The following is a 22,255-nucleotide window of genomic DNA, read 5'->3' as shown; positions in this document are numbered from 1 at the left end:
TTTTTTTGGGAGTTTTTCCTTATCAGCTGTGAGGGTCATAAGGACAGAGGGATGTCGTATGCTGTAAAGCCCTGTGAGGCAAATTGTGATTTGTGATATTGGGCTTTATAAATAAAATTGATTGATTGAATTGATTGATATACAAGATGCACCAGAAGAAGAGGCACCAGCAGCTGATCTGAGGACGCCACACAGACGTTAATCAGACCAACCAACAGCAGCAGTGCACAAACAAACAGCTCCAAACAACAACAACACACATCGTTACAAACATGTTTATTTGATATAAATACATTTATAGCCTCTCAGCTGATATGATGACATCACTGATGACATCACTGATGTCAGTATGTCTCAGACTAAGGAGCGAACAGCTGACAGAGGTTACACTGAGTCACATGATGATGTGTTCAAGCTCTGTTCAGTAAAAATGAATATTGGTCAAAGGTACATTATAACGTTGTCATGATGTGTTCAGGGTCATGTTGTAAAATGTAGTTTTTGGTGATAAATTCAGCTGTTTGAAGGAGAAATGTGTCGATGTTTTCTCAGCACTGTGACACAGATGTTACAGAGGTGATTATGAGATTCAATATGTGGTCAAAAGTATTTTGAAGCAGTTTTGAAGAAGTTCATATTAAAGGATAAATATGTCTGATTATTTCTGTGCTCAATAAAGGCAGCGTGACGAAGGACCGAGTGACTTTAAAACTGATCAGTTACTATTTTAAAATGTAGATTTCATTGTTTCCCTGGAAACAACAGCAGAATAAATAACAACTAAAACCATCAGCATCAGCTGTCAGTCACATCGTAACTTTAAACATCACTTATTGGCCCTGAATGTTAAAGTGGGCGTGTCCCTGGAGACCAGGTGTGTCCAGCTGTGGTTTCAGGAAGAGACGTGAGGTCATCTGTTCTGTCTGATGTTCTCATATCTACACTTGATAAATGGCATCATCAGTGTCCCTCGTCACTCTGTAAAGCTTCAGACGTCTCTGCAGCCATCATCACCTGCAGCCACAGTGTGTGAGGGACCTCCATCAGCTGCTGAGTGTCAGAGCTCCCAGCTGTCACTGAGACGTCCTGACACACTGAGACGTCCTGACACACTGAGACGTCCTGGCACATGAAGCCAACAGTCGGACATCGCTGAGTGTTTATCGCCCTCGACGCTACAACGTGTCCCGCACTGTTGGTCCGTTTGTCTATTTGTAGGCCTCAGCTGATCTCAGGTGAGGAGCAGAGGAGCGTCAGTGAGTAAAGGAGGAGCTACAGTCCAGAGGGAGTGAGACCAAAACCAACTTGTTCCATAAGGTCAGATTATTTTTCTCTTCAGCAGAAACGTTTCCTGATGGTTTGTGTTATTGTTCACTGGCGCACGGTAAATATGCTCCGATTGTGTTGTTCATGTGCTAACTGGCTAACTAGCATCAAGACGCTCTTCCTGTTTCCCTTTTTCAATGATGGATACAGACGACCGCCGTCTGCTGCTGTGGAGACTTATTTCCTCTCACTCAGAGTTGCAGCAGTGAGGATTTGTTGCTGTTTGCTGTGTGTGTGTGTGTGTGTGTGTGTGTGTGTGTGTGTGTGTGTGAACTTTCACACAGTTTACTGACTGACAGCAGATTGTTTCAGCTGATCAACAACTCCACACACAGAGACATATATTACATAGACTTCTAAACGCTGCTGCTGTGCAACATTTATTCTGCATTAATACAAAGAAGGTTTCTGATGTCCGTCACATTCTTTTGTTTCAGTATTAATCTAATCTTGGTGTTTTCTTGCTGAGGTTCATGAACGTGGTGACACAGAGACTAACTGTTGGTATGGTTTGGGCCTCTCCTGGCCTGTCAGAATGTTTCTTTATTAGCGTGCTGTTTCCTGCGGCTGCTGCAGAAACACACAGCTAATACTGGCAGCAGGGCCTGGAGTGAAACAGACAGCGGCTGCAGACAGAGACAGAAAACAGAGAGCTGAGGTAAAAGACAGATTCCCTGGTGAGCTGAAGGAGGATATAGTGGCTGAAACCTGACCTCCTGGCCAGCGCTGATGAGGCTTAGGGGGCCCCTAATCCCAGGATGAGGTGTGCTGGAGCTCCAGTCTCTAGAAAGGATTTGGGGATGTAGTCGGCTTGTGAGCTTAAATAAGACTGGCCCTATCCATTTCTCCCCGTTCCTTCTTTCCCTCCTCTCTGTTGTTCAGAAAAAAACCCCAAAAAAACTGGTGCTGGCTCTGGACCAATCAGCTGGATCCTATTTATGACTGAACGCCGCTGAGAGCTTCTCCAGGCCTTTACAACGAGGGGTTAGCATGCTATGGGCCGTATGTATTCCCCGGTGGAGCTGAGGAGAGGTCCCTCCGGGTGAGAAAAGGGGGAGACAACATTCCTCACAACCCCAAAAATAGATCCCAAAGCCTCCGAGCAGCGAGTCCACCAAGTGAAGCTGGAACAACGGCTGACTAAACAAAAGACTGAAGACAAAGAGACACTCGCTCGCAGCCTCTGCTCACAAACTGTCTGTGAATACGACATCAGCCTCCTGACGGCGGCAGCAGCCGAACGCTGAAGGTTCTGATCTGTCGTGTTTACAGCACACGGTGACCTCTGTCCTCTGAGGTCAGGCTGCCATCAGTCAGTGATGATATGAGAAACCAGGTTCCCCAAATCTGAGCATTTAAAGCTGTTTTTCTTCCTCACAACCTTGAACATACATCATCATCATCATCATCATCATCATCATCAGGTTTTAACCCTTTGACCTCTGACACAGTCTGCTGCTGCATACGTGACGTCAGTATCTTTAAACGCTTCATGTCCCTAAAATCCGTCCAACCTGAGCTAAAAAATTCTGTTAATAAACCACAATAACTGATAAATGTGTTGAAATGATGTCATGAATTAAAAAAAACATTTTATTATCAAATTTGAAAAAATAAATAAACAAAATATTTATCATCACTCCAGAAGTTATTTGAACTTTGTGCATAATTTAGTTTTTGAGATCATTTATATGAGCAGAGTGAAAAGTTGTTTTTATTGTTTCATCTGCAGTAAAAATATTTCCTCAGAACACACAGAGGTGTTTTTTTACTTCTTTTTATCCCTAAAATCTGTACAGCCTGAAAGCTAAAGGGTTTTGGAGGTTAATAAACCAGAATATTTGATATTGAGAATTGAAATTAAAATATGTGCGTGTGATGACATCATCACAGACGTCTGAGCTTTCTGTTGCAAAAAGTAAAAACACTTGAACTATCACAGATTTTATTTTAGATAGATTTTAAACTGGATCATGAAGACAACAACTTCCCACAGCCGCCCGCTGCATGTCTGCTCTCACAGTCACAGTCGTGGACAGTAACTAAGTACATTTACTTAAGTACAGTTTTTAACAATCAAAAACCTAAAAAGTAATCCAGTACTTTTACTCAAGTATAATTTGATTCTGTAACTTTCAGATGTACTGAAGTAATATTTGACCAGGAGTATCTGAACTCTGACTCAAGTAATAGAGTACTTTGTCCACCGCTGGTTAATGGTCCTCTGTGTCACTGTAACAGCAGAGCGTCTGTTAAAGGAGACGACCTCATGCAGCCGTGTGTCCTCGGATCCTCAGTAACAATTGGTGCTATGTAGTTTTACAGGAAAATTCTGCTGCTGTCCATCTTGAACTCCTGAGTACGAAACTATTGAAGCTGCCTCCTCTTCTTCCTCTTCCTCCTGCAGCTGTGTGAGAACACGTGACCACGTGCACTCAGACATGAAGCTCCAGCAGGAATCTGATCAGAATCAGCTTATACAAATATTCCTGCTGCCGCCAACCACAGAGCCGCACCACGTCTCACCCTGACCTGCCAACACGGCTCAGAGCTTTCTGAGGAGTCCAGGAACATCACGGCACAACCTCTACTCTCTGTTCCAGAAACCTCTAACAGCACTAGGAGCGGACACATTTCTGAAATTGGTAGCTGCAGAGAAATTGATCCTCCGTACTGCAGTTACCGGGCAGAGTCGGCGCTGTTTTCTTCCCGTCACACAGCCAGGAAGAAACCCTGAACTCACTCAGCACCGAGTGTGGTCTCAGTCTGCACAGAGAGGCCGTACATAATCTCTGACTTCTGTTTCTGTGAGTCTCAGAAACATTTACCTCTTACTTTTGCTTCTCTAGTTTGGTGGTCCGTCTGCAGGCCGGTCAACATGAACACATGACCATCACATGTCACAGGACGCATGTGCTCTTTTGTCCCAGCACAAATACATGTCTCCATCATGTGATGGGTTTGTCTCCGTTCAGTCTCATTCTTCAGTCTTCCTGAAACAGAGCTGAGTCGTGTGGCTCGGCACAGTCACTGATGATTATTATGATTATGATGAATCTACGAGGTGTGGGCGGAGCCATGGTGTTACAGTACGACAGGATGTTTAGAAGTCAAATAAATCTTTCTCACACACAGGTGTTGTTGTGAGGCTGTACTGTGTGTGGTGCTCGTCGAGCTCCACCAGAGGTCACTCTGTCTGTACAGGTGGAACAGGAAGCTGAGCTGACAAATGTTATATGTTTCCTTGTATTAGTTTGCCCTCTTGTGGACATAATGCGAAAAAAAAAAAAAAAAAAAAATTCGAATGGTTCGAACCTATGAGTTATTATTAGAAGGAATATTTGAACGTCATTTTTAAGCAATTTTGACAGCCCTAGTGCGAGGTGGGGATAACGTTACAGGACTGTAAACAGACAGCTCTAAACGTCAGAGAGAAACCGCAGGACAGATTTTCACATCTTAAGGTCCAGACACACCAAACAGACTTTAGAGAGTGACGGTAACGGTGACGAAGGCCGACTGCTGCATCGCCTCACGTCGCCATGTCTCCGCCAAACAGTTGCACATAAACAAACCTCAGAGACTACAGCTCGTCCGTTCTGCTGAGAGGAAATAAGTCTCCACAGCAGCAGACGGCGGCCGTCTGTATCCATCATTGAAAAAGGGAAACAGGAAGAGCGTCTTGATGCTAGTTAGCCAGTTAGCACATGAACAACACAATCAGAGCATATTTACCGTGCGCCAGTGAACAATAACACAAACCATCAGGAAACGTTTCTGCTAAAGAGACCGATGGTCGACCATCGACTTGACGTGTCCGAGTCTTAACTGGCTTAATTCAGAGTTTATTTTGACCAAAGCAGAGCTGGTGTTGAACAGTGAACTAACTACACACCTCAACAGATGAACAAAGACGGTTTGGTGAGTTTGATTTTGTATCTGGCAAGTTTGAATAGTTCGTTTCAGTGCGGTGAAGAGAGAAGCTTCAGCTGTGGGTGTGAGGTCGTGTTTCTCTGTTGGTATTCATTAAAGGTCATAGGTGTAAGAACGAACCTTGAGGTCGTACACACGTGGCGTTCTCTGCACCCTCAGATTCATTGTTTTCATTATAGACATGCAGCAGGCGCTCAAACACCAGATGACACCGTCTCAATGTACAAGCCTTTTTCAGGGTGTAACAGCTGCATCCTGAGAGTGCGCTGCATGTCATGTGACGAGGACCAACCAATCACAGCCGACAGATGAACTTCCCCTCAGTAAATATCAGTCTGTGATAAATATGGAGGAGAAGCTGATTTAGTTTTACATCTGTCCCACAGACGATATATTAGTCTCAACGCACACACGACGACGACCAGAAGAAGATCAGCTCTGCTCTCAGGATTTCAGAGAAGTGGGCTGTGATACGGTGCTGGTTATGGTTGCTTAGCAACCTCAGATGCAGCCTGCCTCTGCGCTCTTAAAAGTTGTCACAGAGTAGCGCCCAGCGGCCGACCTTGTGTTTTCCAGGCGGTTAAAGATGCAGCATGTGTACGGGCCTCACACTGTCTGTGAAGGTGAGTCAGCAGCTGAAGTTCATGATGATGATGATAAACTGAGAGCTTCAGTCTGACACACACACACATCACTCTGTCTGTTCATCATGAGCTCCCTCCCAGCCTGAAGGGGGCGCTCTGCTGTTTCCTCACACACACACACACACACACACACACACACACACATTCATGTCTAATCACGTCACAGATTTATCATCTAACCGTCACTGAGCTGCTGAGGTAGAGCTCGGCTCTACAGGTGACTCACTTCTTGCAGGTGCTGTAGTCGGAGCAGCGGCTCAGCGGCACACGGATCACACAGCTGGAGAACGCCACGAACAAGGCGTGATGATCCCGATCCAGCTCCAGACCCAGCACCCTCCTGTCCTCGCCCCGTACGTTACATCTAAGAACACACAGAAACACCAACTGTCACCATCAGACATCTTCCACTTTGTTCCTGTTTGAAATCAGCACAGCAGACGAGCGGCGCTGTCTGAAAATTATACAGAGCGCCGGCTGTGAATCAACTCTGAGCAGAAAGACTCTTCAAGCTGTGCAGCCACAAAACAAAAGAAGACACAGAAGAAGAAAGCATCGCCTGCGGCTGTACAGGGTGATGCAAAGTGTTACAACAGAGCAGAGAGTGGGTGGGCAGGACAGATGAGAGGAGGAGAGGACAGAGACACAAGCATGAAGGAAGCAGAGAGACGGTCTGACTTGTTGGGGTTGTAGACGTCGATATCCTGCAGGAGCTGCGTGCTGAAGGAGGCGTTGGCGCCCTCGGTGCTCGCCAGGATCTTCAGCACATGCCCGTTATCTGAGCCCAGAAACACCACGGTGTAGTTCTTATACGGCCCCGCAGACGTGTCCACAGCGATCTGGGTCAACTTGAACCTGCATCAGAGACAGGAAATAGAAACAGACGGACTATAAACAGACACGCTGACGTACAGTGAACCAATCACAGAGCAGATCTGCTGAGGTCAAGCTGTCGTAATGAGGGGACGTGTGCTGCTAAGCATCTTCACATTGTTGTTTAGTTGAGTCACAGTCCACTTCCTGTGGTAAACAAAACAACATGTGGGCGAACACTCAGCTCATTGTAGAAAACTTCAGCGCGCGATCAATCTCTTCATCTACCAGCCCACCGTCCTCTTCGTCCGTCGCCCACATCCTCTAATCCCTTCATCCGTCCATCTCTGCGTCCGCCCACAGCCTTCAGTCCTCCGGTAGTGTTTGTGAGGCGCTGCGGCTGCAAGAGAAAGAAGCTCCGCCCTGCTTCATATTGATGCAGCGGCACACAGTCACACCTGGGAGCTGCCCAGTATCACCACAGCCGCCTCCTGCTGGCTCCACTGGAGCAGAGGAGGATTAAGAGCTGAGCTGAAGGGCACCTTGAGTCCATCGACTGTTGACAGAGAGCTGAGCTTTACTCATTCATTTTCTCTGCCTGTGTTTCTCTTCTCCGACCCGCCATCTCAACAAACTTCCTCTGATAAACCTGCTCTTTGACTCTCTACATTCTTCTGTAAAGGACAGCAGCAGCAGCGGCGGCGGCTCGTGTGGCCTCACTTCTCCCTCCGTCCCTCACAGATGGTCCCTCGGAGGCCGCTGTGTTTACCCACATGGACCTGCCTGGCAGCACGACCCTGTGATGACTGCGTGATGTGCTCCTGGTTAGATTTCATTTATCTGGCTCCTCTCCTGGGAGACACCGCGCAGATGTGATGTTTCTGCCGCCAGATGTGAAGCGGCGAATGTTTCCCCAGCGAGGAGCTGCTGCAGCAAGGCTGGCTGTCAGCCCGGCTCTGCTTCAGGAGGCGTGGAGGAGGCTGCTGGGTACCGTCCGTCTGTCTGTCCCTCTCTCTGTCTGTCCCTCTCTCTGTCTGTCCCTCTCTGTCCACTAATCAGTAGATCAGCAGTTTGATCCCCGGCTCCTCCAGTCTGCATGCCGAAGCATCCTTGGGCATACTGAACCCCAAACTGCTCCTGATGGCTCATCATCAGTGTGTGAGTGTGTTATAAACTGAGCAGCAGGTGGCACCTTGTACGGTCGCCTTGGCCACCAGTGTGTGACTAGAAAGGAGCTAAACAAGGTCCATCCATCGTTTGTGTCACTTATCAACGATTCAACATTCACTGATATCATCGACTCACATCAGTAGATTCTGCAGGTCAGTTCATCCAGTGAGGAAACGCTGCGGTGACATCATGTTCCAGACCTCAGGCGGTAAAGCTGCACGCTAACATCACAGCACAGAGTCGGACAGCACAAACTCTGCTGTAAAACTAATGGTGGAGTTTTTAATTGTATTTAATGAAGACGTTCCCAGAGGAGGCGACTGAACGTCTGAACAGGAGCTTTTCTGAGTCATGGTGCAGGAGCTGGTTTACTGGTTTCCATCAGTGACATCTGGAGGAACAGGTTTGTGATTCTGAAGCATCAGACCTGTTAAAGCTGATTCATGTCTCAGTTTTATAGCTCAGAAATAAATATAGGAAAATAAGACGAAGAAATCAATCAGTCCATCAATTGATCAGATGATCAACAGGAATTCATTCGTTCAAACTCTACAGTGATCAGAACCTCTGCATCCACTGGACCTTTATCTGTGCTGTTTGTCTATATTGGTCATACAGCTGCAGACAGACAGACAGACAGACAGACAGGTATTCATGTCTTCTTTTGGGTTTTGTACGTGAGGACACATTTGGACTCTGAGACACTGTGAGACTTTGTAAAGTTAAATAATTTATTAATGAAGAAAATAATTGATAAAGAAAATTAAAGTTAGTTGTAGCTTTTATATTAAAGAAATAAAGAGTGTGAGAGCTGATTAATTTCATTCTATGTTGCTTCAGTGTTTTTACTTGATCAAGTGTTGAAGTCATTAATCACAGCTGTCACTGATTCTGTGTCTGAGCGGCGAAGGTTTGTGGGGGACGATGGGCGGGGCTGGCGTCCTCTCAGTGGACTCATTAAAGGTTTGCTGATAAAAGAGAACAGGTGAGCTGTGATGAGTCGTACCTGCTGGTGGTGCGGGTGAAGTAGGGTCTGTCATTGACCGAGGGGACGGACTCGTCCATCAGCGGGTACGACTTGATGAAGGTCAGCGTCTCATCGGGGAAGGTGGTGGACGACTTGTAGGCGGTGGCTGAGCCCTCGCCAGCGCAGCATCCCGGCCTGAACAACAGCAGCACAGAAACAAACAGTTACTGCCCCTGGTTGTATGACTCCGCCCACCAGTCATGTTATGCGAGGTCACACACACACATGACACACAACAACATCTAATCTCTTCAGTGTTGAGTCCAGGTGGACGTTTGTGCTGAAAAAAATCTCTCAAGGTGATCTTGAAATATCGTCTTCAAGAGACGGACATTTGGACAACCTGAAAACATGTTTCCTCCGACCAAGACCATCGCCAGCACAGACCCATGACCCCCCCCACCCCCCCAAGCAGCTGTGAGCAGGAAGGAGGCACAGGTGTGTGTTTCTGTTGGAGGCACAACAACACCAGCAGCATCTGCAGAGACAAGCTGACAGTTTGTTATTTAAAGGCATTTCTTACCTTGGTTTGGGGACCTGATCCTCAGGAACAGGTGTCCACGCCGTCTCACTGTTCCTCTGCTCTTTGAATTTCCCACTGAAGGCCTTCTCAATGTCGTCCATGTAGAAGGCGCACACTGCGGAGCCCGTGATGCTGTCGGAGGAAACACAGAGGAGGCTGACATTAAAACAGAGCCAGACAAGAGCGGCGTGTTCGACTCTGACACAGCCTCGTGTTTTTAATAAGGAGGACTCAGCAGGAAGAGACGGGCTGACACATGGAGGTGATCCACTTCCTGTCTTTTCTTCTTCTACATGTTTGTGACGCTCTGCTACCTCAATTTGAATCTGTGTGCAGAACGTCACTGTGCTGCTCCACTGACACACAGTCAATTTATACAAAGCACTTTACAAGGTTTTCACACACACACACACACACACACACACACACACACACACACACACACACACACACAGTAACAGTGTCCACCTGAAACAATCTGGGCTTCAGTATTTTACCTACAGACACTGGACATGCGAGGAGGAGGAACAGAGGATCGAACCACCGACCTTCTGATCAGTTGACGACCCGCTCTGCCTCCTGAAACTAGCGACGCAGACGCTGAGCTGTGTCGCTAGTTTCCTGTCTCCAAATGTTGGTAAGCGTGGGTCACAGTTCCTCAGATCAAGTCTGTGTTTATACATCACAACTTTAGTGTGTGAATCAGCGTGCGCCTCTTTCAGGCCTCGTTTGGTGCGTATGAGGTGTTTATAAATGAGCTCCTGTTCCTGGTTGAAATGTGGGCGGCGCCCTGCAGCCCTGACTGGGAGGAGACACTGACACCAACCTGTTGGCCTGCGTGGTGAAGACGCCGAGCACGGCCGGCCGGTGGTTGATCTGCAGCACGTTCGTCAGCGACTGTAAAACATCGAAGTAGAAGAAGGAGTCGCCCGGCACGGAGCAGTTCAGCCGCGCTTTAAGGAACGACGTCCAGTAACGTTCCAGCACCCTCGGCGAGCCGCCGTTGTCATTCTTACAAACACGTGCGACTCTGGAGAAAACCACCTGAGGGGGCGGAGCGAGCATGGATTATTACACAAGCATGAGGTCAGAAACCAGGAGGCAGACGAGTGTCTGATTTCCTCACCTTGCCCAAAGTGGTGTACTCCACCGCGATCTCACTGAAGAAGAAGTACACATAGTTCCCGTACTCGATGGCGTGGAGGAAGTGGGGCTCTGTGGGAAACAGGAAGAAGAGATGTGTGACAAACAGGATGAGCGGCCTGTGAGCAGGTCCAGGAGAGACGAATAACCAGAAGCGTGAGGAGCAGCCAACGTCCAATCAGAGCGATCATGGTGTTTAAACAGCAGAGCTGCTCCTGGATCAGCGCTCGCTGACACAAACACTCAGCTCCTGATTTCAACTGCAGGTTACAGAGTCTGAGTCCGCTCAGTGTGAGTCCGCTCAGTGTGAGTCCGCTCAGTCTGAGTCCGCTCAGTGTGAGTCCACTCAGTGTGAGTCCACTCAGTGTGAGTCCACTCAGTCTGAGTCCACTCAGTCTGAGTCCACTCAGTCTGAGTCCTGTCTGATCTCTGCAGCCTCTGACGTCATCAGAAAGTCTGTCAGGACTCACAGCAGTGTTTCTAACAGTGTTTCTGATTCTTTAAATATCCCAGCGGCCCTTCTTGAGCCTGCTGGACGCTCACCTCGCAGCCACTTGGAGTCGTACTTGACGGTCCGCAGCACGGGGCTACTTTCTCCCAGACTCCTGTAAATCACTGCGTCGCTTGCCAGGAAGTCGGTCATGGTGGCTGAGTAGAAATCTCCACCTGAGAGATAAAGACATTGTCAGACATCACAGTTCCTCTTTCAGGCGTTTCCTCTGGTCACTTTGATCAGCCTGTGAGGACAGGTGCAGGATCACAGGTGTCACTTTAAATAACAGCCTGAGTCAACTACAAATAAATGTCAGTGGAAAGCTGGCGGCGGCGCTCAGAGCAGCCCCCCCCCCAGACATGTTCACAGAGTATCATCTTCCTCCTCCATCATCATCACAACACCTGACCGCACATCAGAGTCCATATTCGTCACAATATTTTTGTGTGCCAATATCGTACCGTCACACAGATGCCAAGTATTATCGTTTTATTTCATAAATTAATTAATTAATATGACAAATACAAATTAAACTTCTTGGAGCCTATTAGAGAGATATAATCTGCTGCTTATTCAGTTTCACAGAAACATGCTGCTGCTGCTACAACATTAAAGACTGACGTGACATGAACAGACTAAAAACTGACACAGTTTCCTTTGGAGACTAAATTTACAGCTGAAAACAGGTAATAAATCACAATATATTTTATCACAACACTCAGCGTATTGTATGTGTTTAGTATGGCAATAACACTGTATCACATATGTCACACTGAATGACTTGTGTATTGTGATGATATTGTGTCGTGGATCCTCTGGTGAGTCACACTGCCACTGTGAGGACACATATTTTAAACAAGACGTCGAATAAAGTGATTTTGATGAAATTTCACTTTTTCAAAATCAGATTTATGTTTATTTTCTTTTCTGACAAAAGTTTCATCGCACTCGATGTGTCCAAAGATCGTCACATATTATCCAGTGATAATTTCTGTTTCTACAGTTTCTGGCTGATAAATTGTCTCATTTTGACATTTTTAAAGAAGACGTGTCTCCAAACCACCGGCACTTTAAAAATCAGCAGTAAAACAAATACAAAATACAGCATACATTTAAATCTGCATGCTCCTCCCAGCAGCCAAATTAAAAACACATACATCTCTCCCCAGTGCTTCAATAATTATTTGAGAGTGAAGTTTCAGATGTTCAGTAAAAATGTGACGTTTACTATGTTTTTATTGAAGCAGCTTAAACCCGTTTGGTCTCTGAAAAACAAGCTCCCTCAGACACTTTTAAAAAACCTCAACCTCATCATCAGTGACTGTGACCCCTGAACACATCAGGTCACTGTGACCCCTGAACACATCAGGTCACTGTGACCCCTGAACACACCAGGTCACTGTGACCCCTGAACACACCAGGTCACTTCCCTGTGACCCTAATGACCCAGAGGAGCAGCTGTGGGAGTTGAAGCTGTGACATGTCAGTGACAGGACAGTGTGTACGGCCGCTGGCTCCGTCTGCTCCTGACTCACCTGCGAAGAGGCCGACGTTGGACTGGCGAGACTCGAAGGGACATCGAGCCTGTCCCACCACCTCCTCCCCCTCCTGCTCCAGAGTGGACATCTAGTGGACAGAGGACACAGAGACAGACAAGGGTCTTCATGAGGACACGGACTCAGCTGTGAGGTCACCAACAGAAACACAACACCAGGAAAGCCTCACTGTTTACAGCTGTAAACTCACATCACCGCCACCGCTGCTGCAGAATCAATCCGCTGACTACAGAGAGGTGTGTCTCTGAGAGGAAACACATGCATCATAAAGATACAGAGTTTTATGTGATGTAATGTGTGATGGGATATATTATGGGATGCATACTATGAGATGTATATTATGGGATGTATGTGGGTCAGTGTGTGAGGTGGTGATGATGTCACCAGCAGTTTATCTGTCAGCTGCTTCACTCTGACACTGTGAACAGGACACCTGCTGCTGCTGCGAGGATCAGATACCACACACACACACACACACACACAACCCCACACACACACACACACACACACACACACACACACACACACACACACACACACACACACACACACACAGAGCAGTTTAACAGTCCATTAACACACAGTTTGCAAGAGATGACGCTGTGTGTCCTCAGACTGAGAGCAGAGTGTTACACCTGACAGCAGGAGGAGGGAAGGAAGGAAATGAGGTAAGGGGGTAGGAAACACACATAAAAAATTCAAGTACACACACACACACACACACACACACACACACACACACACACACACACACACACACACACTCACTCAAAACAAAACACACTGATGAGGCACAGACAGAAATCATAAACACTCAGTCACATATGAAACAGATCAGAGGCCTCGATCACATGATCCAACTGACTCACTGATGGAACATATATATATATATATATATATATATATGTGTACTGTATTTATACATATCATCCACCTTTTATAATCCACTCAGTGTTAAAGTGACCCCAGTGAAGGGAGGAGAGAGTCAGGCTGATGACTTCACTGAGATTATTGTGTTTAACTGAGAAGTAAAGCTGCGTGTTGTCGGCACAGCGTCAGCGCTAACAACAGATCAGAAACAACAACATTAATATTTTCTGACAGCAGATATCAAACAGAATCCAGAGACTGAGTCATATGGAGTATCTGTGAGCGTCTCAGCAGCAGAGAGGAGATAATGTTAGTTTCTCCTCCTCTGTGTCTGCAGCTGTCTGTACCAAAGAGTAGCATGACAGTCAAGAGCGCTCACTCTGCAGCAAAATCTGGGACCAAAACGTGTCCAGAGGAACACTGTGCAGCACACTGAGTAGGAGAAACACAACTGACTGCTGGACTTAATGCGATGTGAGTGGACTGAGGTCTGACTGATGATGTGAGGGGCAGCTCCACATGTTCCAGTGTCAGAACAGGTGCTGCTGCTGATACGAGGAGAAATATATCTGCTTTATGTTTTTATCACCATATTCTATCTGAGGTCAGGTTTAGGGTTCATTTACCAAAACAGATATCTCTGCTTTTATTGACTGTCCTCAATCATGTGTTTTGTGTGTGACAGCAGGACGTACCCGGCACACTGCTGTTGGTTGTTTTAATAAGATATCTTAACGTTTTTAAATGTCCATAAATTATAAACTCAAAGAAATATTATCTAATATAATATTTCTTTCTAATATATAATATATCATCAAACTGGTGCTTTATTCAATTTAGGAATGTCTCTTACCTGTTTCTGCATATTAACTTTTTATATTCTGTTTCATTTGTGTTTATATTTATGGTGCATACATTAATTTCAATAGTGAAGTTTACTGTCGGGCTGCAGTTGATCTTTTTGTTATTGTCATCACAATAGTAATCTGTGTGATAGAGACGCAGTGACAGGCTGAGATATGGACAGAGTGTGTAACTTATTGTTTTATCTTTGTGTTTGTAAAACAAAACAAATATCAAGTTATTTAATTCAATGATATAACTAAATTTAATTTAAGTATTTCTGACATTCTTTTGTTTAACAAATAATTTCATTTTTTAAATCAAAGAATAATTTGTAGTATTTTATCAGCTGACTGAGAGAAACTTTAATATGTGTGTATTAAACAGTGTCAGTGCAGATTTCCCTCTCGTGGTGCAGCGCTGCTCCTCATCATCATATTATCTTCATCGTAATATCCCTCCTCAGTTCAGTGTGTTTCTGCTGACAGACGTGAAACACTGACTCTCACTGATGTATGAAACATGTTCTCTCTCAGTGTCCTGTGGTTTTGTGTGGTTATGACATCATCACTCTGAGGTGCTAATGTGACACCAGTTTGTCATTTCCATTAGCAGCTTCAATAACAGCAGCAGCCCACACGTCTCCCAACAGCTGGATGGGATCTCTTATCTGTAATTGAGGCCAGGAGGCGGCATGCGGCGGCGCGGTGTCTTACCTTGTAGTTACGGCAGGTGGGGTTGAAGGCGTTGGTGCCGCAGGCAAACAGCGTCTCGTCGTTCCGAGGCACCAACACTTTGATGTAGTTGTAACATTCGTCCTGTCAGGTGGAAACAGACTGATGTTACTGTGATGACACAATCAAAGAGACACACACACACACATGAACACACACACGCACACAGCTCCAGCCTGATGCTGATTGGCTCCCTGCACATTGCTGCTTATTACAGCCGGCAGAGAGGAGGAGGAAGAGGAGGGTACTCACGCTGTTCTTCCCTCGCACTGTGCACTTCTCCACATCCTTCGTCTTCCAAGTCAGTTTCTGAAAAAGGAAGAGAGAGCCAACTGTCAGCTCAGACACAAGCTGCTTCGCTCCATCCCATCGTTCAAGAGCCATTACCAGACAGCTGTGATGAAGATCTCATTAACTTCAAGAAACTGAGGCCCAAACAAACAAACAAACAAACAAACAAACAAACAGAGAAATATGGGGACGTCTGCACACTGTGTTTCCTAACACAAACAAACACACACACATTCAAAGGATGTCTGCGTGGCTTCACTCTCTGTGTGACCAGCTCTCACTTAGCCTCAATTAACCTCCAGACCACACACTCACACACACACACACACACACACACACACACACACACACACACACACACACACAGAAAAGTCTAATGACTCACATTTTATCTTTGATTTTATTGGTGCTGCTGTTTTGGTGACCTTTATTATTCTTGTGTCATTAAAATCAATCAATAAATTGATAAGTGAATGAATAAATAAACCAATGGAAATAAAACCGACTCCTCAGATTCACATCTTTTGTCTCTTAATTTTGTTTTTCACTCTGAAGTTTATCAGCTGCTTGTTTCTGCAACACATTAAAATAGAGACGTCTCATACTTGGTGGCAGAGAGGTGAAGATTTGATCCTGAATATGATGCAACATTTAACATGTTAACGTCTGTGTGATAATATTAAATGTGAGTCTCAGTTTGAATGGTTTATTCCTCAGGGTCGTCACGCTGAAATTAATTTGAACGGAGCTTCTTCCATGACGAACACAGTTGCGTGTTGCACATGCTCAGTAAGTCGACATCAGTGCAGGCTCACTGTCGGAGGGTTTAATAACTCACTTCCTCTCCTCACTACGTGGTTTGGGACGGCACTCAAAGGGGCGGAGCTGAACAAACGTTTAATTAATATAATTATTTTAAACTTGAAACATTTTGCTGATGAAGTTTTAAAAAGTCTCCTCTTAGAAAATAATTCAAAGAAGAGATTCAACGTCCAGTTACTTTTTTGTTTCAATACCGTAGATAAGCAAATGAACACTATAACTTTTATTGTACACCTTCAAAATGGTGCATCACTGAAACCTGAAGAAGAAGCTGTTTGGAAAGGCTCTAACGTTCCTCTATTAATCCTGATATGAAGAAACTCTGCGTCTGACTCAGCTCGTGTTGACAACATGTTTGGTTGGTTTATTCACAGTTTGGCTTTTATCTGAATGACGAAGACATGAGGGACACGAGTCAGTCTGAGCAGTGACTCGTCTGGTGTCTCCTGTACAAAGAAAAAACTTTTCTTCAGACGCTCCGTCTTTATTTTCTACATATTCAGTTTAAATGTTTAAAAGGCTTTGATTCATTGTTTTGATTCCTTTGTTGACACTAAGTCTGCAGGAAATATTTGTTCATTGTTTGATATGAAGATGTGAGATACTTTTAATGAGTCTTTAAATCTCCTTTATTCTTCAGTCTGACCTCGAGTCTGCTGCTGAACTATAGAAATATATCAAATACCACATAACACTGTTGAATAATGAGATTATTTCTGATTAATGTTAAAGTTTTCTCCTGTTTTCAGTAAAGTGCTGAAACACAACAGATTATTGATTCTTCAAACTAAACATTTCAAACTGTCCTGATGAGTTAATGACAGAGGTTGATAACAAAGATCTGATGTGCAGTCCTGGTTGAGTCTGAACTGACAGAGGAGATGAACACACACACATCAGGCAGTAAGATCAAGTCTTGTCCTCAGTCTCAGATGGTGATGAAACCACACTGTTGAACGAACAAACCAAACACTGACTCTAGATAGAGACATTCATGTGTTCATAATCTGCAGCTCCTCCACATGAGCAGCATCAAAGAAACACTGACAGTGTTTCCTGGTGTAAATGAGCTGGTGTGTGTGTTTCTGAGAGGAAGAGACCTCTGTGGATAGTTCAGCTCCTCAACATCTGGATCTGAAGTTATCAGAGATAAAGGGTGAGCACACATTAACAGGTGCTGAGCGAGCGGCCTGTCTCAGACAGGAAGAAGAGACCTCTGTGGATAATTCAGCTCCTCAACACTGAAGGAATTCTGACCAGGAGAAGTTTCAGCTGGTTGTAATCTTTAATCTGTAATCCTCCTGAATCTGACACTCTGGACCTTTAAGGGGAGGTTCTATCCTTCTTCTGTTTAATTGTCATATTTAGGGTAACGATCTCGTCCCAAACTATCACAGTCACTGATCGCCATCAGAACAGTGAGAACTTAATTATCCTTCATATTCTGAGTGGTAAACGACTCTGGCTCTCTGTGCTCTGCCCTCTGCGTCCATGAAGGGAACATCTCCTCAGCGACTTTGTGAAGATCTGCAGGAGTCAGCGTTATGGAAATGGATCCCGCCCGTCCACGCTCAGTTTGGTTTACTAATAATTACTCACGACCACTGAAGCCTGAGAGATCAGTGAACGAAGGCTGGGAGCCTGAGTGAAGGGATGGATGTGTGATGAAGAGGAGCAGCTCACTGTGGTGATATGAGTCAGTCAGAAGATGGTCCCAGTCTTTAATAACCCTGCCGTCACACTGCAGGCCGCACAGCTCCGGATAAACGGCTAAAAAAACCCATCATATACAAACATCCAATATCCAACTGCTCACACAACATGAGAGAAAAATAAAGATGGAGGAAAGTTCCCACGTCTGTGTGTCGTAGTCTGCAGCCTCATCGACAGTCTGGATCTCCTGACGTGCAGCCGACGCCTTATCACAGCCAATATCCGTGTTTAGCTCCAATCTAAATACGACCAAACAAAAGTCCAGGCCTCTGAGGGCCTTTTTTAAAGTGCAATCATGTTTGACAAATGAGATTCAGATAGGAAGGAGCACGCCACTTCAAACGCCACGAGAGCTGCGCTGCACCCATATTGGATATATGTCTGAAGAGAGATTGCTTAATACTTGAATGAAAAGGCTGGCGAGGGAGGGAAGCTAAATAATGAGATTAAAAAAAAAAAAAAAGCATTTCCCCTGGAAGACACACACACACACACACACACACACAGAGGTTCAGAATAACAAGAACACAACTGCTGCCTGAGTCTCAAACATCAAACTGTCTTTACAAACAGGTTCATACATCACTCATATAATCCAAAGTATCATTCACACATTATCTATAATATAATCCACAGTATCATTCACACATTATTTATAATATAATCCCAAGTATCATTCACACATTATCTACAATATAATTCACAGTATCATTCACACATTATCTATAATATAATCCACAGTATCATTAACACATTATCTATAATATAATGCACAGTATCATTCACACATTATTAATAATATATAATGCACAGTATCATTCACACATTATCTATAATATGATGCACAGTATCATCCACACGTTATTTATAATATAATGCACAGTATCATTCACACATTATCTACAATATAATGCACAGTATCATCCACACATTATCTATAATATAATGCACAGTATCATCCACACATTATCTACAATATAATGCACAGTATCATTCACACATTATCTACGATATAATCCACAGTATCATTCACACATTATCTACAATATAATCCACAGTATCATTCACACATTATCTATAATATAATCCACAGTATCATCCACACATTATTTATAATATAATGCACAGTATCATTCACACATTATCTATAATGCACAGTATCATCCACACATTATTTATAATATAATGCACAGTATCATTCACACATTATCTACAATATAATGCACAGTATCATTCACACATTATTTATAATATAATCCACAGTGTCATTCACACATTATCTTTAATATAATCAACAGTATCATTCACACATTATTATTTGTAATATAATCCACAGTATCATTCACACATTATCTATAATATAATGCACAGTATCATTCACACATTATCTACAATGTAATGCAAAGTATTATTCACATATTATCTATAATATAATCCACAGTATCATCCACACATTATTTATAATATAATGCACAGTATCATCCACACATTATTTATAAAATAATCCACAGCATCATCCACACATTATTTGTAATATAATCCACAGTATCATTCACACATTATCTATAATATAATGCACAGTATCATTCACACATTATCTACAATATGATGCACAGTATCATTCACACGTCATTTATAATATAATGCACAGTATCATTCACACATTATCTATAATATAATGCACAGTATCATCCACACATTATTTATAAAATAATCCACAGCATCATCCACACATTATTTGTAATATAATCCACAGTATCATTCACACATTATTTATAATATAATGCACAGTATCATCCACACATTATTTATAATATAATGCACAGTATCATTCACACATTATTTATAAAATAATCCACAGCATCATCCACACATTATTTGTAATATAATCCACAGTATCATTCACACATTATTTATAATATAATGCACAGTATCATTCACACATTATTTATAATATAATGCACAGTATCATTCACACATTATCTACAATATAATGCACAGTATCATTCACACATTATCTATAATATAATGCACAGTATCATCCACACATTATTTATAATATAATGCACAGTATCATCCACACATTATCTATAATATAATGCACAGTATCATTCCCACATTATCTATAATATAATGCACAGCATCATTCACACATTATCAGTGTGTGTAATTTTAACTCTCACATCATTGGTATTGATCATGACAGATCAGAAGGAATCAAACACAGTGTGAATGTCTGAGGAATAATCTGAGCAGGATGTGAGGAAATAACAGATGACGCTCAGATTAGAGAGCAGATGATTCAGACAGGAAGTCGTGTTCAGTAAATACAAACAGATCCATGTTGGAACCAACAGCTGAGTCTCTGCTGTAACAACCAGGGAGGCACCAAAACTCTGAGTTGATACCACCAGAAACATTTTGAAATGTAACTGCTTTAAACGTCTTTTAATTGAATATATCAAATCCTAATTTCCTCTCTGATAGATCCAGACAGACTGATTGGTTGATCACAGATACATCGGTATCAGTGTATTTGTTGTCTGATAAACAAAATGAAGTGAATTTTTTTTTTTTTTACAGAAGGTAATGCAGAAAGAGCAGTTTGGGATAATTGATAATTATCAAATCACCAATTAATCGACAGTTCCGGTTCACTAATGTCATTTTTAATGATAACTGTTAAAACTTTCGGCCTCTCTCACACGTCTTTGTCACAAATGTTTGACTGCAACAATGTGTTGTGTGTTTTTGTTTATTTATGAAATGTGTACTTAATATCAACAGGTATATCAAACCTTTTACTGCCTAATATCAATATCAGCTTTGGCCTCCGTTAGCTGTTAGCTCCACTGGCTGCTAAGAGCTTACGTTAACTAGCTGCTAACAGCTAACGTTTACTAGCTGCTAACAGCTAACGTTAACTAGCTGCTATAAGCTAACGTTAACTAGTTCTCCTCCTGCTGATGTCATCACAGACATGTTGATACTGAGTTTACGGTGTCCTTTCGTCCCAACTTTGTTTGTTCCAAACATGTTTAAATTGTCCCCGGGACAGTAGGACAATATTAGTCTGGAGCTTTTTAGTCTGAGACTCAACAGAAGAACATCGACCGCTGACATCAGTGATGTCAACATATCAGCTGATACTGATGTGCAGACTGCCTTACCTGCTGAGGGACGATCTGCTCAGAGGAAGTGTCCAGGTTGATGGCAAACACATGGTCCCTGCAGGAGACAGAGGAGAGACGCCGTTAGATGAGCACAGGTGGGCCACGGTGTCTGACATTTAAGAATCTTTAACCACATTTAAGTCTGATTAATGGACCAATCATCTTTTATTAAAGCGTTACAGGTCAGTGTGGAGGTCAGTGTGAAGGTCAGTATGGAGGTCAGTGTGAAGGTCAGCGTGAAGGTCAGTGTGAAGGTCAGTATGGAGGTCAGTGTGAAGGTCAGTATGGAGGTCAGTGTGAAAGTCAGCGTGAAGGTCAGTGTGAAGGTCAGTGTGAAGGTCAGTCTGAAGGTCAGTATGAAGGTCAGTGTGAAGGTCAGTATGGAGGTCAGCATGAAGGTCAGTGTGAAGGTCAGTATGGAGGTCAGTGTGAAGGTCAGTGTGAAGGTCAGTATGGAGGTCAGTGTGAAGGTCAGTATGGAGGTCAGTGTGAAGGTCAGTACATGTTCCTCTACAGAGGCTGGTTTATACAGAAATATTAAAGCTTCACTGTGCCAACAGGTGAGAGCAGGGGGGTATTCCATCAAGCAGGCTAAAGGCAAATCCAGGCTTAAATGGCCAAGTCTGGCTAATGTGAGCCAGATTTCTGTTCCATCAAAGTGGCTAAGATTAGCCTCACATCGGTAACCATGGAAACCATGGTTCTGGCTAAGCCTGATACATCGAGCTAAACTCCGGTTTCCGTTCCATCAAGGTGGTTAACCTGAATCCCAGCCTAGTAACCATGGTAACTTATGCTGCCGGGCAATCCTGGTCTGTAGCAGGATTAAGGTGAGGATTAGCTCCATCTATGATCAAAAAATGTTCAATAGACAAGAAGAGACACCTAAAAGACAGTTCTGCCAGAGCTTTACACACTCACAACTGTCATGTGATGATAAAATAATATGTAGATAATAAAATATATAACATACTTAATAAAACAAATTAACTATTAATAGGGCCGTAACGGTACATGTATTTGTGTCGAACCGTTCGGTACGCGACTTTCGGTTCGGCACGACCCTGTACCGAATTATTGGGCGCAGGATATTATTTTATTTTATTTTGTTTCATTTTAATTCCGTTTTTACGAGCCGAACCATTTAAAATATCTAGTTCCCCGACGGACATAATTGAGTG

At 43.7% G+C, this 22,255-nt stretch overlaps 1 protein-coding gene across 5 annotated transcripts in view; it reads right to left on the bottom strand.

Moving 5' to 3' along the window:
* Nucleotides 1-22,255, bottom strand: part of sema6e (sema domain, transmembrane domain (TM), and cytoplasmic domain, (semaphorin) 6E) — a 186,701-nt gene that overhangs the window by 32,063 nt on the left and 132,383 nt on the right. For all 5 annotated transcript variants that reach the window (XM_050045993.1, XM_050045996.1, XM_050045997.1 and 2 more), the window contains 11 exons: nucleotides 21,072-21,129; nucleotides 15,328-15,384; nucleotides 15,058-15,159; nucleotides 12,608-12,698; nucleotides 11,123-11,245; nucleotides 10,563-10,651; nucleotides 10,263-10,480; nucleotides 9,437-9,568; nucleotides 8,893-9,048; nucleotides 6,582-6,758; nucleotides 6,130-6,267 (listed from right to left, as the gene is read on the bottom strand). In XM_050045993.1, the coding sequence (XP_049901950.1) occupies nucleotides 6,130-6,267; nucleotides 6,582-6,758; nucleotides 8,893-9,048; nucleotides 9,437-9,568; nucleotides 10,263-10,480; nucleotides 10,563-10,651; nucleotides 11,123-11,245; nucleotides 12,608-12,698; nucleotides 15,058-15,159; nucleotides 15,328-15,384; nucleotides 21,072-21,129 (1,341 nt within the window). The remainder of the gene's footprint in view (nucleotides 1-6,129; nucleotides 6,268-6,581; nucleotides 6,759-8,892; nucleotides 9,049-9,436; nucleotides 9,569-10,262; nucleotides 10,481-10,562; nucleotides 10,652-11,122; nucleotides 11,246-12,607; nucleotides 12,699-15,057; nucleotides 15,160-15,327; nucleotides 15,385-21,071; nucleotides 21,130-22,255) is intronic.

Source organism: Epinephelus moara, chromosome 6 (genome assembly GCF_006386435.1).
Source record: "Epinephelus moara isolate mb chromosome 6, YSFRI_EMoa_1.0, whole genome shotgun sequence".
NCBI classification, from domain to species: Eukaryota; Metazoa; Chordata; class Actinopteri; order Perciformes; family Serranidae; genus Epinephelus; species Epinephelus moara.
This window is presented reverse-complemented; position numbering and strand designations above follow the sequence as displayed.